Source organism: Triturus cristatus, chromosome 3_1 (assembly GCF_964204655.1).
Source record: "Triturus cristatus chromosome 3_1, aTriCri1.1, whole genome shotgun sequence".
NCBI lineage: Eukaryota > Metazoa > Chordata > Amphibia > Caudata > Salamandridae > Triturus > Triturus cristatus.
Genome location: NC_140583.1, coordinates 129,372,654 through 129,390,826, shown reverse-complemented (window position 1 = coordinate 129,390,826; position 18,173 = coordinate 129,372,654). Strand labels below are relative to the sequence as shown.

At 46.8% G+C, this 18,173-nt stretch overlaps 1 protein-coding gene across 2 annotated transcripts in view; it reads left to right on the top strand.

Moving 5' to 3' along the window:
- The window catches only part of LOC146859819 (uncharacterized), a 518,852-nt gene that overhangs the window by 61,065 nt on the left and 439,614 nt on the right, over positions 1–18,173 (top strand). For both annotated transcript variants that reach the window (XM_085643565.1, XM_085643566.1), the window contains exon 4: positions 6,940–7,086. In XM_085643565.1, coding sequence (XP_085499691.1) covers positions 6,940–7,086 — 147 coding nt within the window. The remainder of the gene's footprint in view (positions 1–6,939; positions 7,087–18,173) is intronic.

Genomic DNA, 18,173 nt, shown 5'->3' with positions numbered 1-18,173 from the left:
GTTTCAGAAATATTCCGGTTATACAGTCAATACCCCGTATCTCTTTGACCAAGCTCACGAAGAGCTGGTACGATGGAAGCATTGCTCTCCCAGCGCTCAACCAACACACTGAACCCTCACCAACCACTCCCGACACCCTGATGCCAGCGATCGACAACTGGACAGCCCTCACCACCGAAGACACACTGAAGACGATGAAGTCAATCCACTCCGGGGCCCCCACGGACCCCTGCTCCCACCACATTTTCAACAGAGCCGCCAGCACCATCACACCCATGCTCTGCCACACCATCAACCGCTCCCTGGCAACCACCTCGTTCCCTGACGACTTGAAACACGCTGAGATCTACCCCATCCTGAAGAAACCCTTGGCGGACCCCACCAACCTCAAAAACTACAGACCCATCTCCCTGCTCCCATTCCCAGCGAAAGTCATTGAGAAAGCCATCAACAGCCAACTCGTCATTCATCGAAGAGCACAACATCCTCGACTCCTCCCATTCCGGCTTCCGGAAACCGCCCTCCTCGCCGCAACAGACGACATCCATACCTTACTGGACAAAGGAGAAACAGCAGCCCTCATCCTCCTCGACCTCTCAGCAGCGTTCAACACAGTCTCTCACCGCACCCTAATACGCAGACTCCATGATGGAGGGATCCAAGACAAGGGCCTCGACTGGATCCGCTCCTTCCTCTCCGGCAGAACGCAGCGGGTCAGACTCCCCTCCCCCTCCTCCTCCCCTTTCCTCTCGGACCCTGCACATACCACCTGCGGAGTCCCCCAGGGGTCCTCCCTCAGCCCTACGCTCTTCAACGTCTACATGGCTCCGCTCGCCCCCATGGTCAGAACCTACGGACTCAACATTGTGTCATACGCAGACGACACCCAACTCATCCTCTCCCTATCCAACAAACCCTACACTGCCAGACACAACTTTCGAGAAGGCATGGAAGCCGTCGCCAAATGGATGAAAAACAGCTGCCACAACAAAACACCAACACTCATCAAGGGCCCAAACCTGGTGGCCCCTGCCCTTGAAAGCCCCTCCCCACCCCCACCCCACTGACCACTCATGCAACCTGGGAAGCATCCGGGACTCAGAGCTCAGAATGGACCGCCAGATCAACTCTGTCTCGTCCTCCTGCTTCCACACCCTCTGCCTCCTACGTAAGACCTTCAAATGGATCCCTCTCGAACACAGAAAGACCGTCACTCACGCCCTAGTCACCAGCAGGCTCGACTCCGACAACGCACTCTATGCCGGAATAAACAAAAACCTCACCTGCAAGCTACAGAACATCCAAAACGCCGCCACAAGACTGGTCCTCAACCAGCCAAGACACTGCCACATCTCCCAGCACCTGCGCACACTCCACTGGCTCCCCATCGAAGCTAGAGTCACCTTCAAGATGCTAACCCACGCTCACAAGGCCCTCCACGACACCGGACCATAATACCTGAATAGCCGACTCAAATTTCACGCACCCCAAAGGACCCTACGATCAGCCCAGCTCTCCTACGCCGTGGTCCCCCGCACCAGAAAGACCAGATCGGGAGGCCGCTCCTTCTCCTTCCGCGCGGCCAGAGCCTGGAACGACCTTCTGCTCCACCTCAGACAGATAACATCGCTCCCCATCTTTGCAAGAAACCTCAAAACCTGGCTCTTCGACAGACCCCCTCCTTCATGGACTGGAACCTGCGACCCCCCCCCCACACCCCTCAGCGCCTTGAGACCCTTACAGGTGAGTAGTCGCGCTTAATAAACACCTGATTTGATTTGATTTGAAGAGTTACTACTGGGCTTCCTAATTAGCAGTCACTAACCACTGGGTACATTGGCCAGTAACTGAACCTGCTTATAGAATGGATAGGTACAAATGCTGGGTCTTATCAATGGGCACTATATGGAGGGCGGAGAAATGCCCTGGTATATACTGCGATCGCACCAACGTTGCCTTATGGTATGCAACTACCTCCTCCTTGGGTTGGAAAAACGAGATTACCCTAGCCACCACCTCTTTGTGTCTGATCGATTTGGGGCCCCTGGCACACAACCAAGGATTTCGTAAGTGGGACCTCATTGGGCTTTCAACAGTAGGCGACATATGGGCGAGAGGTAAAGTGGTCTCATTTAGTGACCTTCAAAGAGACTATGATCTAAATCCGGGGGAAAGCTTCCGATACCTTCAAGTTCGTAATGCGTTGTATAAAGCAGTGCCCAAGGGCACAGATCTCCCAGCAGCCTCGCCATTGGAGGACAGACTCCTTGATGATTATCTCTAAGATAAAGTAATCTCCCTGACTTACAGAAAGATTTTAAATAATTCCCCAGATGCTTTGGTGAAGATCCGTTTTAAGTGGGTGGAAGATGTGGGAGACCTAGATGATGAGGAGTGGCAGGAAGTGTTGGCCTCCCCTCGGGAGGTTGCAATATGATCCAGATTTAAGCTAATCCAACTTAAGCTCTTCCTTAGAGTTTATTATACTGGTGTCGCGTTGGCCAAGATGTGCATTTTAAGCTCCCTGCAATGTCCCAGGGGTTGTGGCCAAGTGGGCACGTATCTACATCAGTGGAGGAAATGCCTGACTATACAGTTGTATTGGAAGAAAATAGCCTAAAAAATGTGGGAGGTCTGCGGGAAAAATATGGAAGTCACCCCCGACTGTGCCTTCTTAACATATGGGATGCAACAGACTTGACCGCTAAAGAAAGGATCTGGGTTTCCCTTAGAAATGTAGTTGCAAAACATAACATTGCTAGAGCTTGTAAGGGAAACACAGCACCCAAACTCCGGGACTGGAAAGCCGATATGGACTGGTGTATGCAGACGGAGAGGGTGATCGTTGATGGGAGGGGGTATCCCCTGTAAATGGGCCAAGATCTGGGAGGGACTGGAACAAAGCGAGGGGAATGCTATGTGTACCGTTTCTTGATCCCTTTATACAGGAATGTATAACTACGTAAAATGATTGGTCATAATGTAAATTAACGATATGTAGTGTAATGGTAATGTTAGAAAGTACTGACACATTGATGATGGCTAAGGTACTGATTCACGATGTCACTTTTTTATAATCTGTCATACGTTTTTTTTCTTATTCAATAAACAGAATATAAAAAAAAAGAAAACTGGCATAATCAGGACACAACATTAGGGGAAAGAAAACAGAGAAGATGGGCAAGGATACAATTAGAGAAAATGAAGAAGAAAACGGGCACAAGACAGGGCACAACGGTATGAAAAGCGAAGATGATCGAGGCTGAATAAGGATGCAATTGACGAAAAAATGGAATAACACAGACAGGCAACGGTACAGTTAGTGGAGGGGGCCTCGAACTCTTACCAGCCATGGGAGATCTGGGTCAGAGGCAGGCAGCGCAACAGCAGAGCTGCTGGGGTAGAGCAGGTCCCTGACCAGGAGGTCAGAGGACTAGATGAGTATTAAGTGCTTCAGTGAAAAGGTTCTTTGATCTACCGATTTCTTAGGGGTCAGTTATACTACAGCAAACTTGCTTAAGCAAATGGATTTCATGGGTGGAGGAAGAAATAAGAATGAGTTCATTAGGTCGAGCCTAGCGCAGCAGGAAAACGACCTCTTGGAATCACTCTGGACTTTTTACTCGCTCGTGCGTGTGTTTTTTTTTCTGCATTATTTCAATTGGTCTTTGCGTTTGTTTTTCTAAAAAGACAGCACGCAATTGGGCAAAGGCGGCTGCATGTCCCACCTTTCCCAGTAAATGTATCCGCCCACGGCCTACAGCTTGTGGTTACGAGCAGGGGCGCCATCTGTTCGGGGTCATATCACCATCTGTTTTTAATTAGCGTGTTCGCCGTGCTCACTCGTCCCTACTTCTCTCTCGCTCCATTCTTTTTAACCAACCCTCCCTTCACATGCCACATGCACACGCACAGCCCTGGCAATGCTCTGTTTGCAAATGAGAAACTTGTGCATTCGCTGTCATGCTAGGCCCATTGCTGTTGACTTGTAGAAGGAGAAAAGCAGCAGAATCATGTTTTGACAGTGGCAACAGAGGTAGCGAGGCCTCTGCTTACACACACGGCTCCTGATTTTCTCTACTGTGCTCGCGTTCCGATTTGGTACTGGCATTATATAATGCAATCTTAACTTTAAGGCAATCACCCTATTAATCTTATGCTTGACCTCACATCCGCAGGTTCGAACCCCGGCGCGTCTGCTCAGCCTTTCATCCTACTAGAGGCAGACGGACTAATTAATATTCATTTGGTTGGCAATAAACATCTGTTACTCGGCACCAAGATGCAGCATACTCCAGCCCCTCCTTCACTTGCTCACTGGGATAACTCACTTTCTCCTCCTTTCAATTCGGCTCCTGATTTTCTATACTGTGCTTGCTTTCTGATTTGGTATTGGCATTATATAATAGGAGCCAGGAGCGGCGGCGCGCAGGCTGCCATCTGTTTTGGGTCAGGTTTCATTTCCAGACCTTGCCGCTTTCATTAGAAGGCGCTTCCCCTCCACCCCACTGCCTCAAGAGTGCGCTTTCATTTTCTCTAAAACACAAAGGAACAGAAACAAAATCAATTACGGTGACATCTTACTTTTCAGTGGAGTCGTCAGCACCGTCTAATGAGCGGGCCTTGGCCAACAAGCCTACCCTGGAAGGCAACAAGCTGCTGCTCCAGTAGTTAAAGCTCCTTAAAGACCACTCATGTCTTGGGGAGGAAGGGAACGATCCTCATGGGTTTTCAGTAAATAGCTACATTGTGATGCTTAACCATTTGTTGACCGAATGATCATGCTTCTGGTTAAACAAATCAGAGGAGACGTTAGCAATCAGCATTTTACCCGAACTGTTGTGGAGAAAAACCAAACATCTACAGCAGGTAGGCACAGCTTAACTCTACAGAGTGCATCTTTTCGCTCCCCCTCCTCAGAAATCTGCAAGCACTTCTCCTTTCATTCCTTTTTATTTTTTGCATTATGTAGCGCGAATGAAGGTATCAAAGCACTTAACATAAGTACTAGTTCATTACAGAAATCTGCCCGGTGGGTGATAATGTGCTGCATGGCTAAACACTTATAAGCTCCCAAAGGCGAGTCCTATTGCCTATGCCAATGCTTGTTTTTTAGTTGCTGTTGCCAGGGTATACCTAGTATATCCTGGAGCCTTTTGGTTGAGTTAATCTATATTTTTCAATATAATGACCTTAGGTTAACATGGAAATGAAGGTATTTGACCACAGATCTAATCTCTTGAGTGGAGACTTAAAGAGACACTGTTTGAACAAGTTAAGGCTTAGTCATACATTAAAACTAGGTCTACTGGTGACCTTTTTGTGTTGAGACATGTGCTTTTCCTTCAAGGTATTTACATTAATCCTAGGTTTGAACTGGACATCAAACAAATGAAACAACGAACTGCTTGAACTAATCAGTTATGGTTAATATGATGTCTCCGTGCAGCGATTTCAGATTGCAGCTGATATTTGCTTGACTTCAAGATTTAAACTGTCCTGACCCCTACTTTTCCTCATATGTGGCAGTCTATTTATTCAAACTCTGGTTGTCTAAGCTTTTGCTGATATTTATGTCCATTCCCCCATTTATATTTCACACATGATCTGCAAATTACAGATTGTTAACTTTGGCCCGTTTTGAGAATAGATACGACGCAATTTGATTTCTGCTGCTGACAGAAAAAGATCACTGCACACTAGGTAACAGGAGCTAGAGAATAAGAATTCATTGTTGCTGCATAACTGCATCAAACTGCTAGGCGGAAAAAGGTCCATTTTTACCTCAACGCACATTCACCAAGCTTGCATGCTCTCCTTGAAAGCCAGGTGAAGACAACTTGGGTTGGAGAGGGCAAAAGGACAAGAATGACGATTCCCAGATGAGAAAATATCTGTTCACTAGGTAAAATTAAACAATATGTAATTTTTTTGCGATTTGCGCTTTCTGTGTAACTGAGAACAGGAAAAAACGTTCCCACACTGTGGTGCTAAATAGAATAAAACCCCAGAATGCGGGCTGCGCCTTTTATCGCTGAAAAAAGTGACAACTGTCTCTTGTCCTGATTAGTACTGTGATATATAGAACCTTTTGTGCATCTGTGGAAAATTACAACTCTTTCAAATCTCTTGGGTGGCTGAGTTCACTAGCTGTGATCTTGGGAAATTGATCGTGGTAAATTGGTGTTCCACAGAAAGGGGATAACAGTCTAACCATTGGGAATGCCAGATAATCTGCAGTTTGTAACTTTTTATTATGCAACATGTCTAATCAAATGTACTGCAAAAACACTTTAGAGTAGGTGTTCAGATTCGAACAGAAAATTTATCAAACTCCCTTATTTGCAGGCAGTGTGGAAAATATTCTTTTTTTCTTTTTCCATTAGTAGGCATTTGTTCATTGAAAGTAACTCACTAACATTGTAGATATACATCTAAAACTCAGACATATACATTGTTTGAGAATAGAAATTCCCTGCATAAGCATGCTCCACTTCACAGGTGTTCAATAATGGTGGTTATCCAGAAAGGTTTTCTTTTAAAATTTCAGTAAATATATCACTACAAAAAATTCTAATGTGCTTGCTGTAGTGTCTCTTGACCTAATGCGTTTTTGTTTTTATGTTGTATATGTCACCACATAAAAAATGTATATTAGTTCATAAAATATATTTTCTTCTTGTATGAACCTGAAAGTATTGTGGCTGAAAGAAGTAATGAGGATTAGGATATAATGTGCCAATAGCACTCGTATGCACTGTAGTGCTATATCAAATATGATCACGATAAATAAAACACACAAGCTGGATTTTAAAGAACCATCAGGCGGGGTAGACTTTCAATGCATTTACCACTGTTCTCTCAATGTCTGCATCTACAAAATACTTTTTACAATGTTAATTTGTTCATTCTCTATTTGCCCCATTTAAATTGTTTCAGGAAGAGAATGAAGCGTCTGATGCAAAGCTCTCCAAAGCCAAGCTACAAAACAAAGCTAAGGTTGCTTCGCTGTCCTCACAGCTAGAAGAACTGAAAAAGCAAATACCAGCCTCTGCCCTCCAACAGAAGAAAACTGATCTGAAAAAGGTGTGTTTATTTTAAAGGCAGCAATAAGAAAGCATTGCACCACCTTTTGAAAGTAATTCTTATTTTTTTATACGTCCTGCATCACAGTTGGAACATGAAATGTCATACTGCTATTTGATGACGATCATTTTTGTCTTTAATACTTAATGTGCAGTCATTCAGTGCCTAGCAAAGCCAGTCAACTTTATTGAGACTTCAGAGGGGAATTATAACAAAAATATCTGAACTTCTGCAATTACTGTCATCTCACGTTAATACATTGGCCAACGGGGTGCAATATCACCTTAAGAATGCTCTCAAACAAGCCATTTGATCCCTTGTAGTATCTAGGTTTGACTACAAAAACTAACCTCTGCTGTGAATTCCAAACTTGGCCACGGATTCAACAAAGTTTTATCGTATCAACGCTGTAATGATAAATCTGCGTGGCATCCCATCAAGGATAGAAGTATTGGTCAATTTGCTTGGATTATATATAAAGCACTCCACTTTGGTACCAAAACTGTCTGACCTAGAAACTAGCAATTTCATGGTGCCATCAACAACTTAGTCACAGACAACCAGATTCTGAAAATGCCACCATTCACAATAGCACTATTGCAGTTTTTTTCGATCAATGTTCCCGTGATCTTGAACGCTATCCCGCTAAACATCAGGGCAAACTCTTCCTATGATATCTTTGCAAAAGAACTCAAAAGTATGAAATTCCAGTGCCACCAGTCTTAGACGTTTGATACTGGTTTATCACCGTATGTTTATGTATGGCACTGCTATTTACTGTGATGTTTATATTTGATAACAGTCCATTACATTATCAGTATCATACCAATTCTATTATAAAGCATTTACCCGTGTAACATAGAATGTGTAGGTTTTGTGTAGCAGCCTTCTACTTCACTTTCCAACGTATATTATATGCATAGATCGCTCTGTGAACTGTAACTTGGAAACTGGTCCTGTATCTGAAGTGGTCTGTCAACTACTGGGTCTCATCCAACTTATGTAAAGCTCACAATTAATTTAATAATTTGGCCTTCTCATATCTGCAAGCTAAGTGGCTTATAGAAAGAAGACTAGTTGAGTCTTTGTCTTGGCACAAGTGGCGGCTGTTACCACAAATAAGAAATGGTACAGAGAGAAAATGGGCATGGTAAGCTCCCATTGGCTTTCATGTGTGATGGCCTATGAATGGAGGCCATAGCTTTTGAAGGATGGTTTACATTGTCCCATTTGTCTTCCTATTAGGATTTGGTGATAGTAGGTCATTGAGAAGTTCGATTAGTAGGCTGTAGATGAAGCCTATCTTATTTGAGACCAGCTGTTGTTTTATGTGTTTACTTTACTGACACAGGAACATAGTTTTCAATTTTGAAGTGCTTGCTGTTTATATGGCTTAGCCTGTTTGAAGAGACAGTTCCCATAACTAAGTGTTTACTTATTTCACTTGGATAACGTGTTGCCCAATTGGTCTTAGCTCTCAGCTCATGTTACACTGTGAGGCCGATATTGAATGTGAATTGTGCATTTTATAAATCTGAAATTTGTATTTGTATTTTTGCACTAGGATAGTCACTTCCTTTTAAACTTTTAAAACTTTTACTCATTGTTGGTCCGCGACCGCGGTGCCCTCCAGGTCAGGTGAGCGTTCCAGCTAATTTTTGCTCCCTGCCCATAAAACTCGAGATGTGTCGAGCGCGCAGCGGGTGCGCTGCTGGTGTGCCGAAGGCAAGCCCGTCTGCGCCCGTCCGCGTCCCGGAGGCGGCCGGTTCCGGCCTCGGTGCTTGAGGTTCCTACATTGGGTTGCAGCTCATGGCCATAGGTAGGAGAGTGAGATGCTGCTCCCTCATCCCTACACCCAAGGACACCTATGGATTGGTATGCACCCACTGTGGTTGGGTTTCCTCTAATATAAATACCGGGGCGATACATGAAAGAGGGTCTATGGGCTAGCCTGCTCTTCATGAGACTAAGCCTGGTAGGGAGAAAGGCCATTTGAAGGCCTTGCTTCTCGACACACAATCCCTGAATAAACACGCCCTCCAAAACTATGATTTACTTGTGTATAAGAGCCTGGATCTCCTTTTTTTTTTAACAGAGACATGTCTCAGAGAAACATCAAATCCCACCATTGCTATGGCCATTCCTCCTGGTTATCTGATGCTCAGGAAGGATTGGCCGACGGGCACTGGGGGAGGCATCGCCATCATTTTTAAACATAATTTTTCCTGCACCATGGTTCCTATAGACGGTATAGCTGGTGCCGAAAGTCTGGGGTTTCACGTAAGGGTGTCAGTGCAACAATCTCTGGCAGGCATCCTAAGTTATAGACCCCCGGTCCTGCGGGCCGGTTTCTTGACTCTATTAGCAATGCTGTTTCTCCTCTTCCCATTAAATCTAAACACTGCCTTGTTTTAGGTGATTTTAATATTTGTATGGATAATTCCACTCAACAGGAGCCTATTAGACTATGTGACTCACTGGCTTTCCTTAAACTGACACCTTATGTCCTTCTTACGACTCACGAGACAGACATTTTTTGGACCAGATTTTCTCAACTGATAAAATAGTGACTTCTGTTCCTACAGTATGGTCCGATCACTCGATTATTGATTTCACAATTGAGAATGTGCAGCACTCTCACAGATACCAGGGAAGGCCACACTCCCGTAGCTTTAGACCTTTTAGCCAAATCACAGCTGAGGCTCTAACTACTGTCCTCAGCAATCACCCGATCCCCTTTAACTGTAATGTGGAAGAGGATGTGGAAGGTCTGGAAAATTAGCTCCAGCACAGTGCTGATAAGCTCGCCCCCTCCTCCTTGCGACCTGCCAAGGTCTCGCGTGCCTCACCGCTCTGGTTTACGGTAGCCCTCAGGAAAAGCAAGAGTGATTGCAAACGCCTAGAGAGGGCATGGTGAAAAAACCTCGACCCTAATTATAAAATAACCTATAAACAGGCATTGAAGGTGCACCATAAAAAAACTTTGGAAGAGAAAAAACATTTTCTCTCCTCAAAAATCCCATAGGCTTCTAATCAAATTAAAGACATTTTTAAAACAGTTAAGGAGTTTTCATCTCCAAGCGCAGTTGAAAGGCCATTCACGTTGACTGAGGCCTGAACGAGCCACCTAGCCTCCTACTTCCATGAGAAAATTAAAACTATTCAAGATACTTCCTCTTTGCTGCCCATGGCCGAGGGTGTAAATCGAGCGTTTTCCACCCTGTCTACCCAGCTAAGGGGTCTGCTGCTAACACAATTCCCCCCATCTCCTTGGAGAATTCTCTGGAAAATATGAAGGCCCTTAAATCAGGCTCAACTACCGAACCAATTTCCAGCCAAAATGCTGGCGTCATTAAAAGAGGTAATCAATCCTGCGTTAAATCGGATCCTCAATGCCTCCTTGGAGTCTGGCCTTGTCCTGGACAGGTGGAAGAAGGCCAAAATACTCCCCCTTCTGAAAAAACCCTGGGCGGATCCGGAGATAGCCGCCAATTATAGGCCAATCTCTCTGCTCCCTTTTTTCTCGAAAGTTCTGGAAAAATATGTTAATAGTGTCATCACCACATACGCGGAAACCAACCGCGTGTTCCATCAGAACCAGTCCGGTTTTTGTACGGAAACCGCGCTTCTAGAAGTCTCGGAGGACATCAAGGAGACCTTAGATAAAGGTGGGAAGGCTGTGCTGATACTATTGGACTTATCAGCGGCTTTCGATACCATGCCCCATGAAGAGCTCGTGAGACTTCAGGAATGCAGCTGTGGGGGCACGGTACTCCGTGGTTCTCTTCCTTCTTGAAAGACCGCCAATAAACGGTCTGGTCTCCTACCTTTGCAGCGCCCATTCCCGCCTTAAAGGTGGGGGCCCAGCAGGGCTCAATTCTGAGCCCTACACTTTTCAACCTTTATATGAACCCCTTGGCGTATTTGGCTGAAGCCCATGGAACCAAAATTGTATCTTAGGCTGACGATACGCAACTGCTCTTCACCTGTGATAAGAAGGCAGATTTTAGAGGAGAAGCGATCAACGCCTGCCTTTCAGAGGTGTTCTCTTGGCTCCAGCTACACCAACTTAAATGTAATTCCGACAAATTGGAGATTATTCTTTTTGGCCTCCCTTCAGACAATGTGTGGCGAAATTGGTGGCCCCAGGACATGTCTCCCTCTACCTGCTTGGTCAAGATAGTTAAAAACCTAGAAGTTAGGGTGGAGGATAATTTATCCATGAACTCCCAAGTACAAGCTGTAGTGGGTTCCTGTTTTGGAGTGCTCAAGATGCTCAAGCAGTTCTTACCCCTTCTGTCAGTAGCACACAGAAAAATTGTGGTCCAGGTGCTAGTTACATCTAGGCTGGACTACGTTAACGTTCTCTACTTGGGAATCTCAGAATACTTGCTGACACGTTTACAGGTAGTCTAGAGCGCAGCGGCCAGGGCATCACTTATGCTTGGCCCTAGAAGACAGATGTCCTCCCATCTGAAAGCCACGCACTGGCTTCCGATCCGTAAGAGGATAATTTTTAAAGCCATTGTTTTGGGCTCTAAATCTCTCCATGGGACAGGGGTCCCGTACCTGAGGGAAAGAGTCCAATTCTATCACCCGCGTCATGCTCTGAGATCCGCTGCACTTCAGTTAGCATGTATCCCTAAATTTACCCATGCTCGAATTGGTGGTTGCTCCTTTCAGGTTTAAGCAGCACAACTTTGGAACAGTCTTCCTCTGGCACTCAGACAAATACAGGACCCTCTTCTCTTTAGCAGGTTACTGAAAACCTGGTTATTCCAGCAATAGCTCACAAATTAGCTAGCCAAGAGCTCACAGTTAGCCCCGCCCAGGATGTTTAGCGCCGGGACACTCAATCGAGTAGCCGTGTGCTCTATAAATTACAAATAAAAAAATGTACAACATTTTGTGTTCATTGAGTAAAGACTTGCACCAACGTAGGCCTTTGCTCTGCCAGTACTTATTGCTTATGTGATGGCACTGATGAGATGAATTTCATTATCTGAAAGAGAGACTTAGTTATAGATTCCTTACCTGTAGAATTACCCCAGGCGTCAGACTGGATCTGGAGAATTTTTTCGTCAGCAGTACCCCTGCGCGTTGAAAGGTGGCATTGACGGCTCAACGTTCGTCGTTGGCGTTGTGGCCGCCGGGATAACTTCCAGAGCCTGGCAGAGGTGAAGTAGAAAGACTGCCCACCACTTCTCATCCTATTGATTTTGGGAACCAAAAATAGGTAGAGACTGGATGAGCGGAGACATCTATTTGGCTTTGAAGGGGAAATGATAGAAAGGAGAATAGGGGGGCCTTTCTTCCAGAAGGATTTGAGAGCAATACATAGGGACTTGAATTATATTCTGTCCGCAACTGGGAGCCTGTGCAAGGTTTTCAGAGCAGGTCTTGCAGAGTGAAAAATAGCCTACTTACCCAGACATGTTTGCTACTTGTGAATTTCACTGTTGATGGTGAAAGCCAAATAGCAGAGAGCAATACATTTGTGAAATGAATACATCTAATCTTTCTTCAGTTATCCCAGATAACGAATCATTATTTTTTATTTCAGTTTCCAACACACTGACATCTCTAAATATATTCTTCTTTCCATTTTTATTTTGATCATAAAAACCATAAGAGTATATTTTGCGACAAACACAATACAAGTTTAGATAGAATATAAATATCCCATTTGAAAAGACATATGATAATTAAAAATTGATAATACGTCCTAATAAAATAGAATGCGTTGTATATCACTTATTAAGCTAAAAACAAATTAATCTAGTACTAGGTCAGGAAAGAGCACCCCCCTCTAGTTATTTACACACGGTTGATAATAGCTGTTTGGAATCCTAGTGTCAGTAACTTGATGTCAATGTATATATTAGTCAGGGCATCCAGCCAGTTGCTATAACCGCTCGTTGTCATAAAAAAATATTTTTTTCATGTAAGCCTTTTCCATCACAGAAATGTGAGGAAAATTTGTTTTTTAACAGAGTTTGCGGTTTGCAAGGGATTCTGGGTAACGGAACCGAGTGAGAGCCACACAAGTCACCACATCCTGGATTCCCCTGGGTGTCTAGTTTTCAAAAATGTAGAAGTTTGCTAGGTTTCCTTGGGTGCCAGCTGCACTAGGACCCAAAATCCAGAGGTAGGCACATTCTGCCAAAAAAGTCTGTGCCTAGTGGGCTTTCTGACGCCCTAGGGAAGGGGGAAATCGGGGGCTACTGCCCTCATATGCCCCCAAGGTGGGCAGAAAGACTGTGGCTCTTTTGTTTGGGTGGGTGGGGACACTGGGGTGCCCATTCTGGGCTGCCTCCACCGCGATGTATTACAAAAAGCCAGCATAATTGCTACTGCCTCGTGGGCTCTCTGCCCCCATGGGGGGCAGATAAGGGGCTACTGCCCCAATCTGCCTCCCGGGCGGGGGGGGCAGAAAGACAGTGGTAATTGTTTGGGGTAGGGCATTGACATGCCCATTTTGGATCGGCCCCATCCCTGCATATAAAAAAAAACCAAATCCCTGGTGCCTAGTGGGCTTTCTGCCCCAATCTGCCTCCTGGGGGATGGCAGAGAGACTGGCATTTTTTTTGGGGGGGTCGCATTGGCATGCTGTAAGAAAGTGGCTCTGTATATACTGCACCAAAGTAAGGTTCAGTGTTCACAGAGTCCACAGTCCCCAGAGGTTTGGCAGAGGCTAAAGTTAGATATAACCTTACTCTCTAAAGTGGTAGCTTGGTCGAGCAGTAAGGCAGTATCAGAGAACAGTGTAAAGCATTTGTTGTACACACTCAGTCAGCAAATGGTCCCTCACACTCAAGAACTGAACTCTAGGCCAATTGTTTTGTATATAAAAATATATAACTGTTTTATTTTAGAACCAACAATAGGTATCAAAATACTTTCTCAGAATAAAATGCTATAGTTGTATACTTTCAATAAGCAATAGACTTTTAAATGCAATAGTTACAGTTGTTGCAATAGGCAATACATTTCAAACACAATTATAACATTGAGCTCAATGGGAGTTTTTAAGTAAATGCAATTTCAATTACTTTGTGTTTGGTTTTCTTACTCAAGGTTGGATCCTGGATTCAACCCTGGTGCATTTCCTGTAAACAGTTGAAATAAATCGTTTTTGTTACACAGGCGATTTTTAAGGAATATTTGTATGTTTCAAAAATCGACACTTAGAAGAATTTCTGGCAAAAGCCAGGCAATGTTATCCTATGGAGGAAAATCAAGTTATCGGTAAGTACTGTTGTAATTACTTTTCAGAGTCAGTGCTGGGCACCAAGATCCAGCACTGGGATCTCTCCTAATAACAGGTGAGTAATTTCGTTTTTGTTGATCGGCTGATTTTTAGTGAATATTTTAAAGTTTCAAAACTCGACACTTAGAAGAATTTCCAAGTGAAACCAGTCAATGCTACCCTATGGAGAAAATGTAGGTTATCGGTTTTCAGGTAAGTACTCGACTGGCAGAGTTAAGATTCTGGGCATAGACTCAGGGTCAGGTAGGTACAGTTGTTAAACCCTCAGCGGCACAGGGGCAGCCGGGTGCAGAGAGAGTTAGGCACAATGTTAGCCTATGGCTGGCAGGGGCCTTTGGTTGGTGGCTGCTAGCAGGCAGGCCACGCTGCTCTTGGAGCTGGGCTGGCTCCTGGTCACTTACACAGGGCAAGTGGGGAAGTAGAATAGGTTAGATGTTGCACTTCTAGGTTCACTCTGGCGGCTGAGTGCAGGGTGCTTTTGAGCCGTCGGGCACTCAATGTATTTCAATGGAGAAGCTACCAGATGAACAAAGGCTGCAAGCTCGGGGACGGAGAGTCTTCAGGTGCGACCACCACTTCGAGAGGTAAGTTGGGAAGCTGTAGGTTAGGTAGGCACCCCGGAGTTGGTCCCAGGGGGCCGCAGGGCACCGGGTGCAGGGGTATCTTTTTGCGTCGGGAAATCTTACCCTCTGCTGGTCGTGGTTGAAGGGGACCCTGGTTCTGAGGCTGCAGGCGTCGTCAGGAGCGTCGAGGAGGGTCCTTGGGTGCTGGATTCTTGGTCACAGTCGCCGGGGGGACGTCCTCGTGGTCTTTGTCCACTCGGGCACAGGCCAGGCTTGGCGGGTGCAGAGTGTGCAGGAGTCTCCGTTCCTGGCTGGCACCAGGGGTTTGTTGCTTGCTTTAAGCAGAACCACTTCTCGTGGGAGTCCCAGTCTTTTAGAGTCACAAGGTAGTCAGGTCCTCCGGGGTTTGCTGACCACTGGAGACGCCGGGGTTTAACAGGAGCAGGTTCGAGGGACGACAGGCCTGTAGGGCTGGGGTCAAGTCAGTTGGTGTCTTCCTCTTGTTAGCAGCTGCACGGCAGGTCTTCTTTCTTCTTGTTCGTTCCGGATTCCGGATCTGAGGAAGGAAGGTTCAGGGTGCCCCTTAATACTAAATTTAGGGGTGTTACAGGTAGGTAAAGGGCAGGGACCAATGGGTCGGTTCCCTGGGGTGGGTACACCCTTATCCTGCTACTCTCCAGTGGGAGGGGGGCAGGAGCATAGTCCTGATTGGGCAGGGCTCCCCATCTTCAAGATGGCGAGAGCCCGGAGATGAGCTTCACCTCGCCTCCCCCACCTGAGGGGTGGGGTTGGCAGAGGCTGGCACATCCCCTTTCCTCACTTGGGGTTTCCTGCCAGTCTTCCCTCCAGAGTGGGGGCTAGAACCGGTGGGGACCAGTTGCTGAGTACAGCAAGTGGTCTTGGGAAGCTCACAAAGGCGGCATGCCTTTGAAGCTTCCCCTTGCCCATCCTGGGGAGGAGACCAAGCACCTCGCCCAGGACGTGCATTGTTGCAGGCCCAGGAGAGCGGATGGCTCTCTGCCCAGGGGTCCAGCAACATGTCTGCTGGGTGGCAGCCTAGGCAGCCTCTCGGGCAGAACGAAGATTGTGGGTTAGGTTCAGGGGGCAACTCTAAGTTGCCCTCTGTCGTGCATCTTACATTAAATCCCACATTGGCATCAGTGTGGGTTTAATGTGCTGAGAAGTTTGATCAAACTTCTCAGTCTTCAGTGTTGCCATCATGGTGCTTTGGAGTTCGTGTTGACGACCTCCCAGCACCATATACTCTTAATGGCAGCACTGCACTTACAGTGCCCAGGAATGGACCTGGGTACTGTAGGGGTACAGGGCTCATGCACCTGTACCCTCACCACTAGCATAGTGCACCCAGCTAGAGGGATGACCGAGGTATGTCAGGGCAGTGTGTTTGTGGGCATGGCACACAGGGATGTGTGTCATGTCGACTCTCTGTTTTGTTCTGCACAAAGACACTCAGCCTGCAAAGGCAGTGTGTGTGTGTCAGGGTACAGGGCCTCTAAGGGTGGCACAATAAGTGCTGCAGCCCTTAGGGGCCTTCTCTGGTAACAGTGCCCTGGGTACCTATGGTACCATTTACCAGGGGCTGACATGTGGCCAGGGATGCCAATTGGGTTTGGGCTTTAATGCAGTTTTAGGGAAGGAACACAGGCCCTGGAAACCTGATTTGCAGGAGTCCAGGGCACACTCAGGCAAAGTACATCAGCAATTCAGCAAAAAGTGGAGGCATACCATGCAAGAAAGATGGCACTTTCTCACACATGCCCATTACTGTCAGCTCACGCCTCGAACGTTGAAAAAATAAAAATCCCTAGTGCCTCGTGGGCATTCTGCCACCCACATGGGGGTAGATCAGGGGTTATTGCCCCCATCTGCCTTCTGGGGAGGGGGGGGGGGCAGAAAGTCCTATTCCTTATTTGGGGGGTAGGGTGGGGGCTTTGGCATGCCTATAAAAAAAATTGCTTTTTACGGTGCTTACCCAAGCTCCGGTCCCGGCTCATGGAAAGAACTCCATTTAAAAAGTGCCCTCGATGTGGGGCCAAATTTCCCCACACCGATCTTCATGAGGCATGCAACCTCTACCTCTCCCCTGAACATGAGGCTCGAGACCATCCAGCCTGTAAGTCTATCCGATCCAAAAAGACTATTCGGGACTGAAGAGCCAGAAGGAACATGGCACACTCCTCGACGTCCATTCCAGTCGACATCTTCAGAGACGACATCAACGATCCGGAACAGCATCGCACCGTAGAGGACCTCGTCAGCGCTTCCGAGGCCGACGAGTCAGATGTGGAAGACATCACTCCAGCGCAGAGGGTCGTGAGTACCAATCTACCCCCCCCCCCCCCCCCCCCGCACCGACACCCAAAAAGGCTTCGGTCACGCCTTCGCCTCCGGGCCTAAGCAAGACCAGAGACACTGCTTCACACACCCCACCTTCGGGCCCGGTGAAGAAGCCAAGTAAGCCTTCTGGCGGCTGGGGCTCGAGCCAGCCTACCAGCGGTGCCGAGAAACACACTTCGGCACCGAAAAAGAAACCGGCCTCTACCTCGACACCGAGCTCCGCACCGAAGCCCTCTGGGTCGAAACCCAGCTCTTCGTTACCAACGCCATCTTCGGTACCGACCAAATCACACAAGGCCACCAACACTTCCAAGCTGAAGCCCATCTCCGCGCCGAAGGACCAAATAACCTCACCAGAACTATTTACACCGGATCCCTTGTAAAAAACTCTCACCAAGTATCCAAAAACTGGACATTTGACACTCTACCAAAAACAGAGATTTGGAGAAGCCTGCTCCGTCTCCACCTCCAAAGAGGAAGGACTCTGCTACCTCTCCGTTCAGAATACCTTCCCCTCCCCCTCCTCCCCCACCACCACCCACTCCGCCCTCTCCACCCCCACCTCATCGTTCTCCGACCCCGTCTCCAGACGATGATGATCAGGGGGACCCATATCATGATATAGGGGATGTGCCACAGGACCCCACCCCTACAGGATCCCCAGACCCATGGGATGATTACAATATTCCAGATATCCCCCAACGTCCCACAAGACGATCTTTACCCTTCTAGGCCTTCTCCCCAGAAGATTAATTAGGGTTCAACCATCTTCTGCAAAGGGCGGCACATTATCACGGGGTGGACTTGCATACCGACCCCTTGGAGGAAGATTTCCTCCTAGACACATTTGATACCGCACATAGGTCCACCTCCATACTGCCCATGCTCAAAGGAGT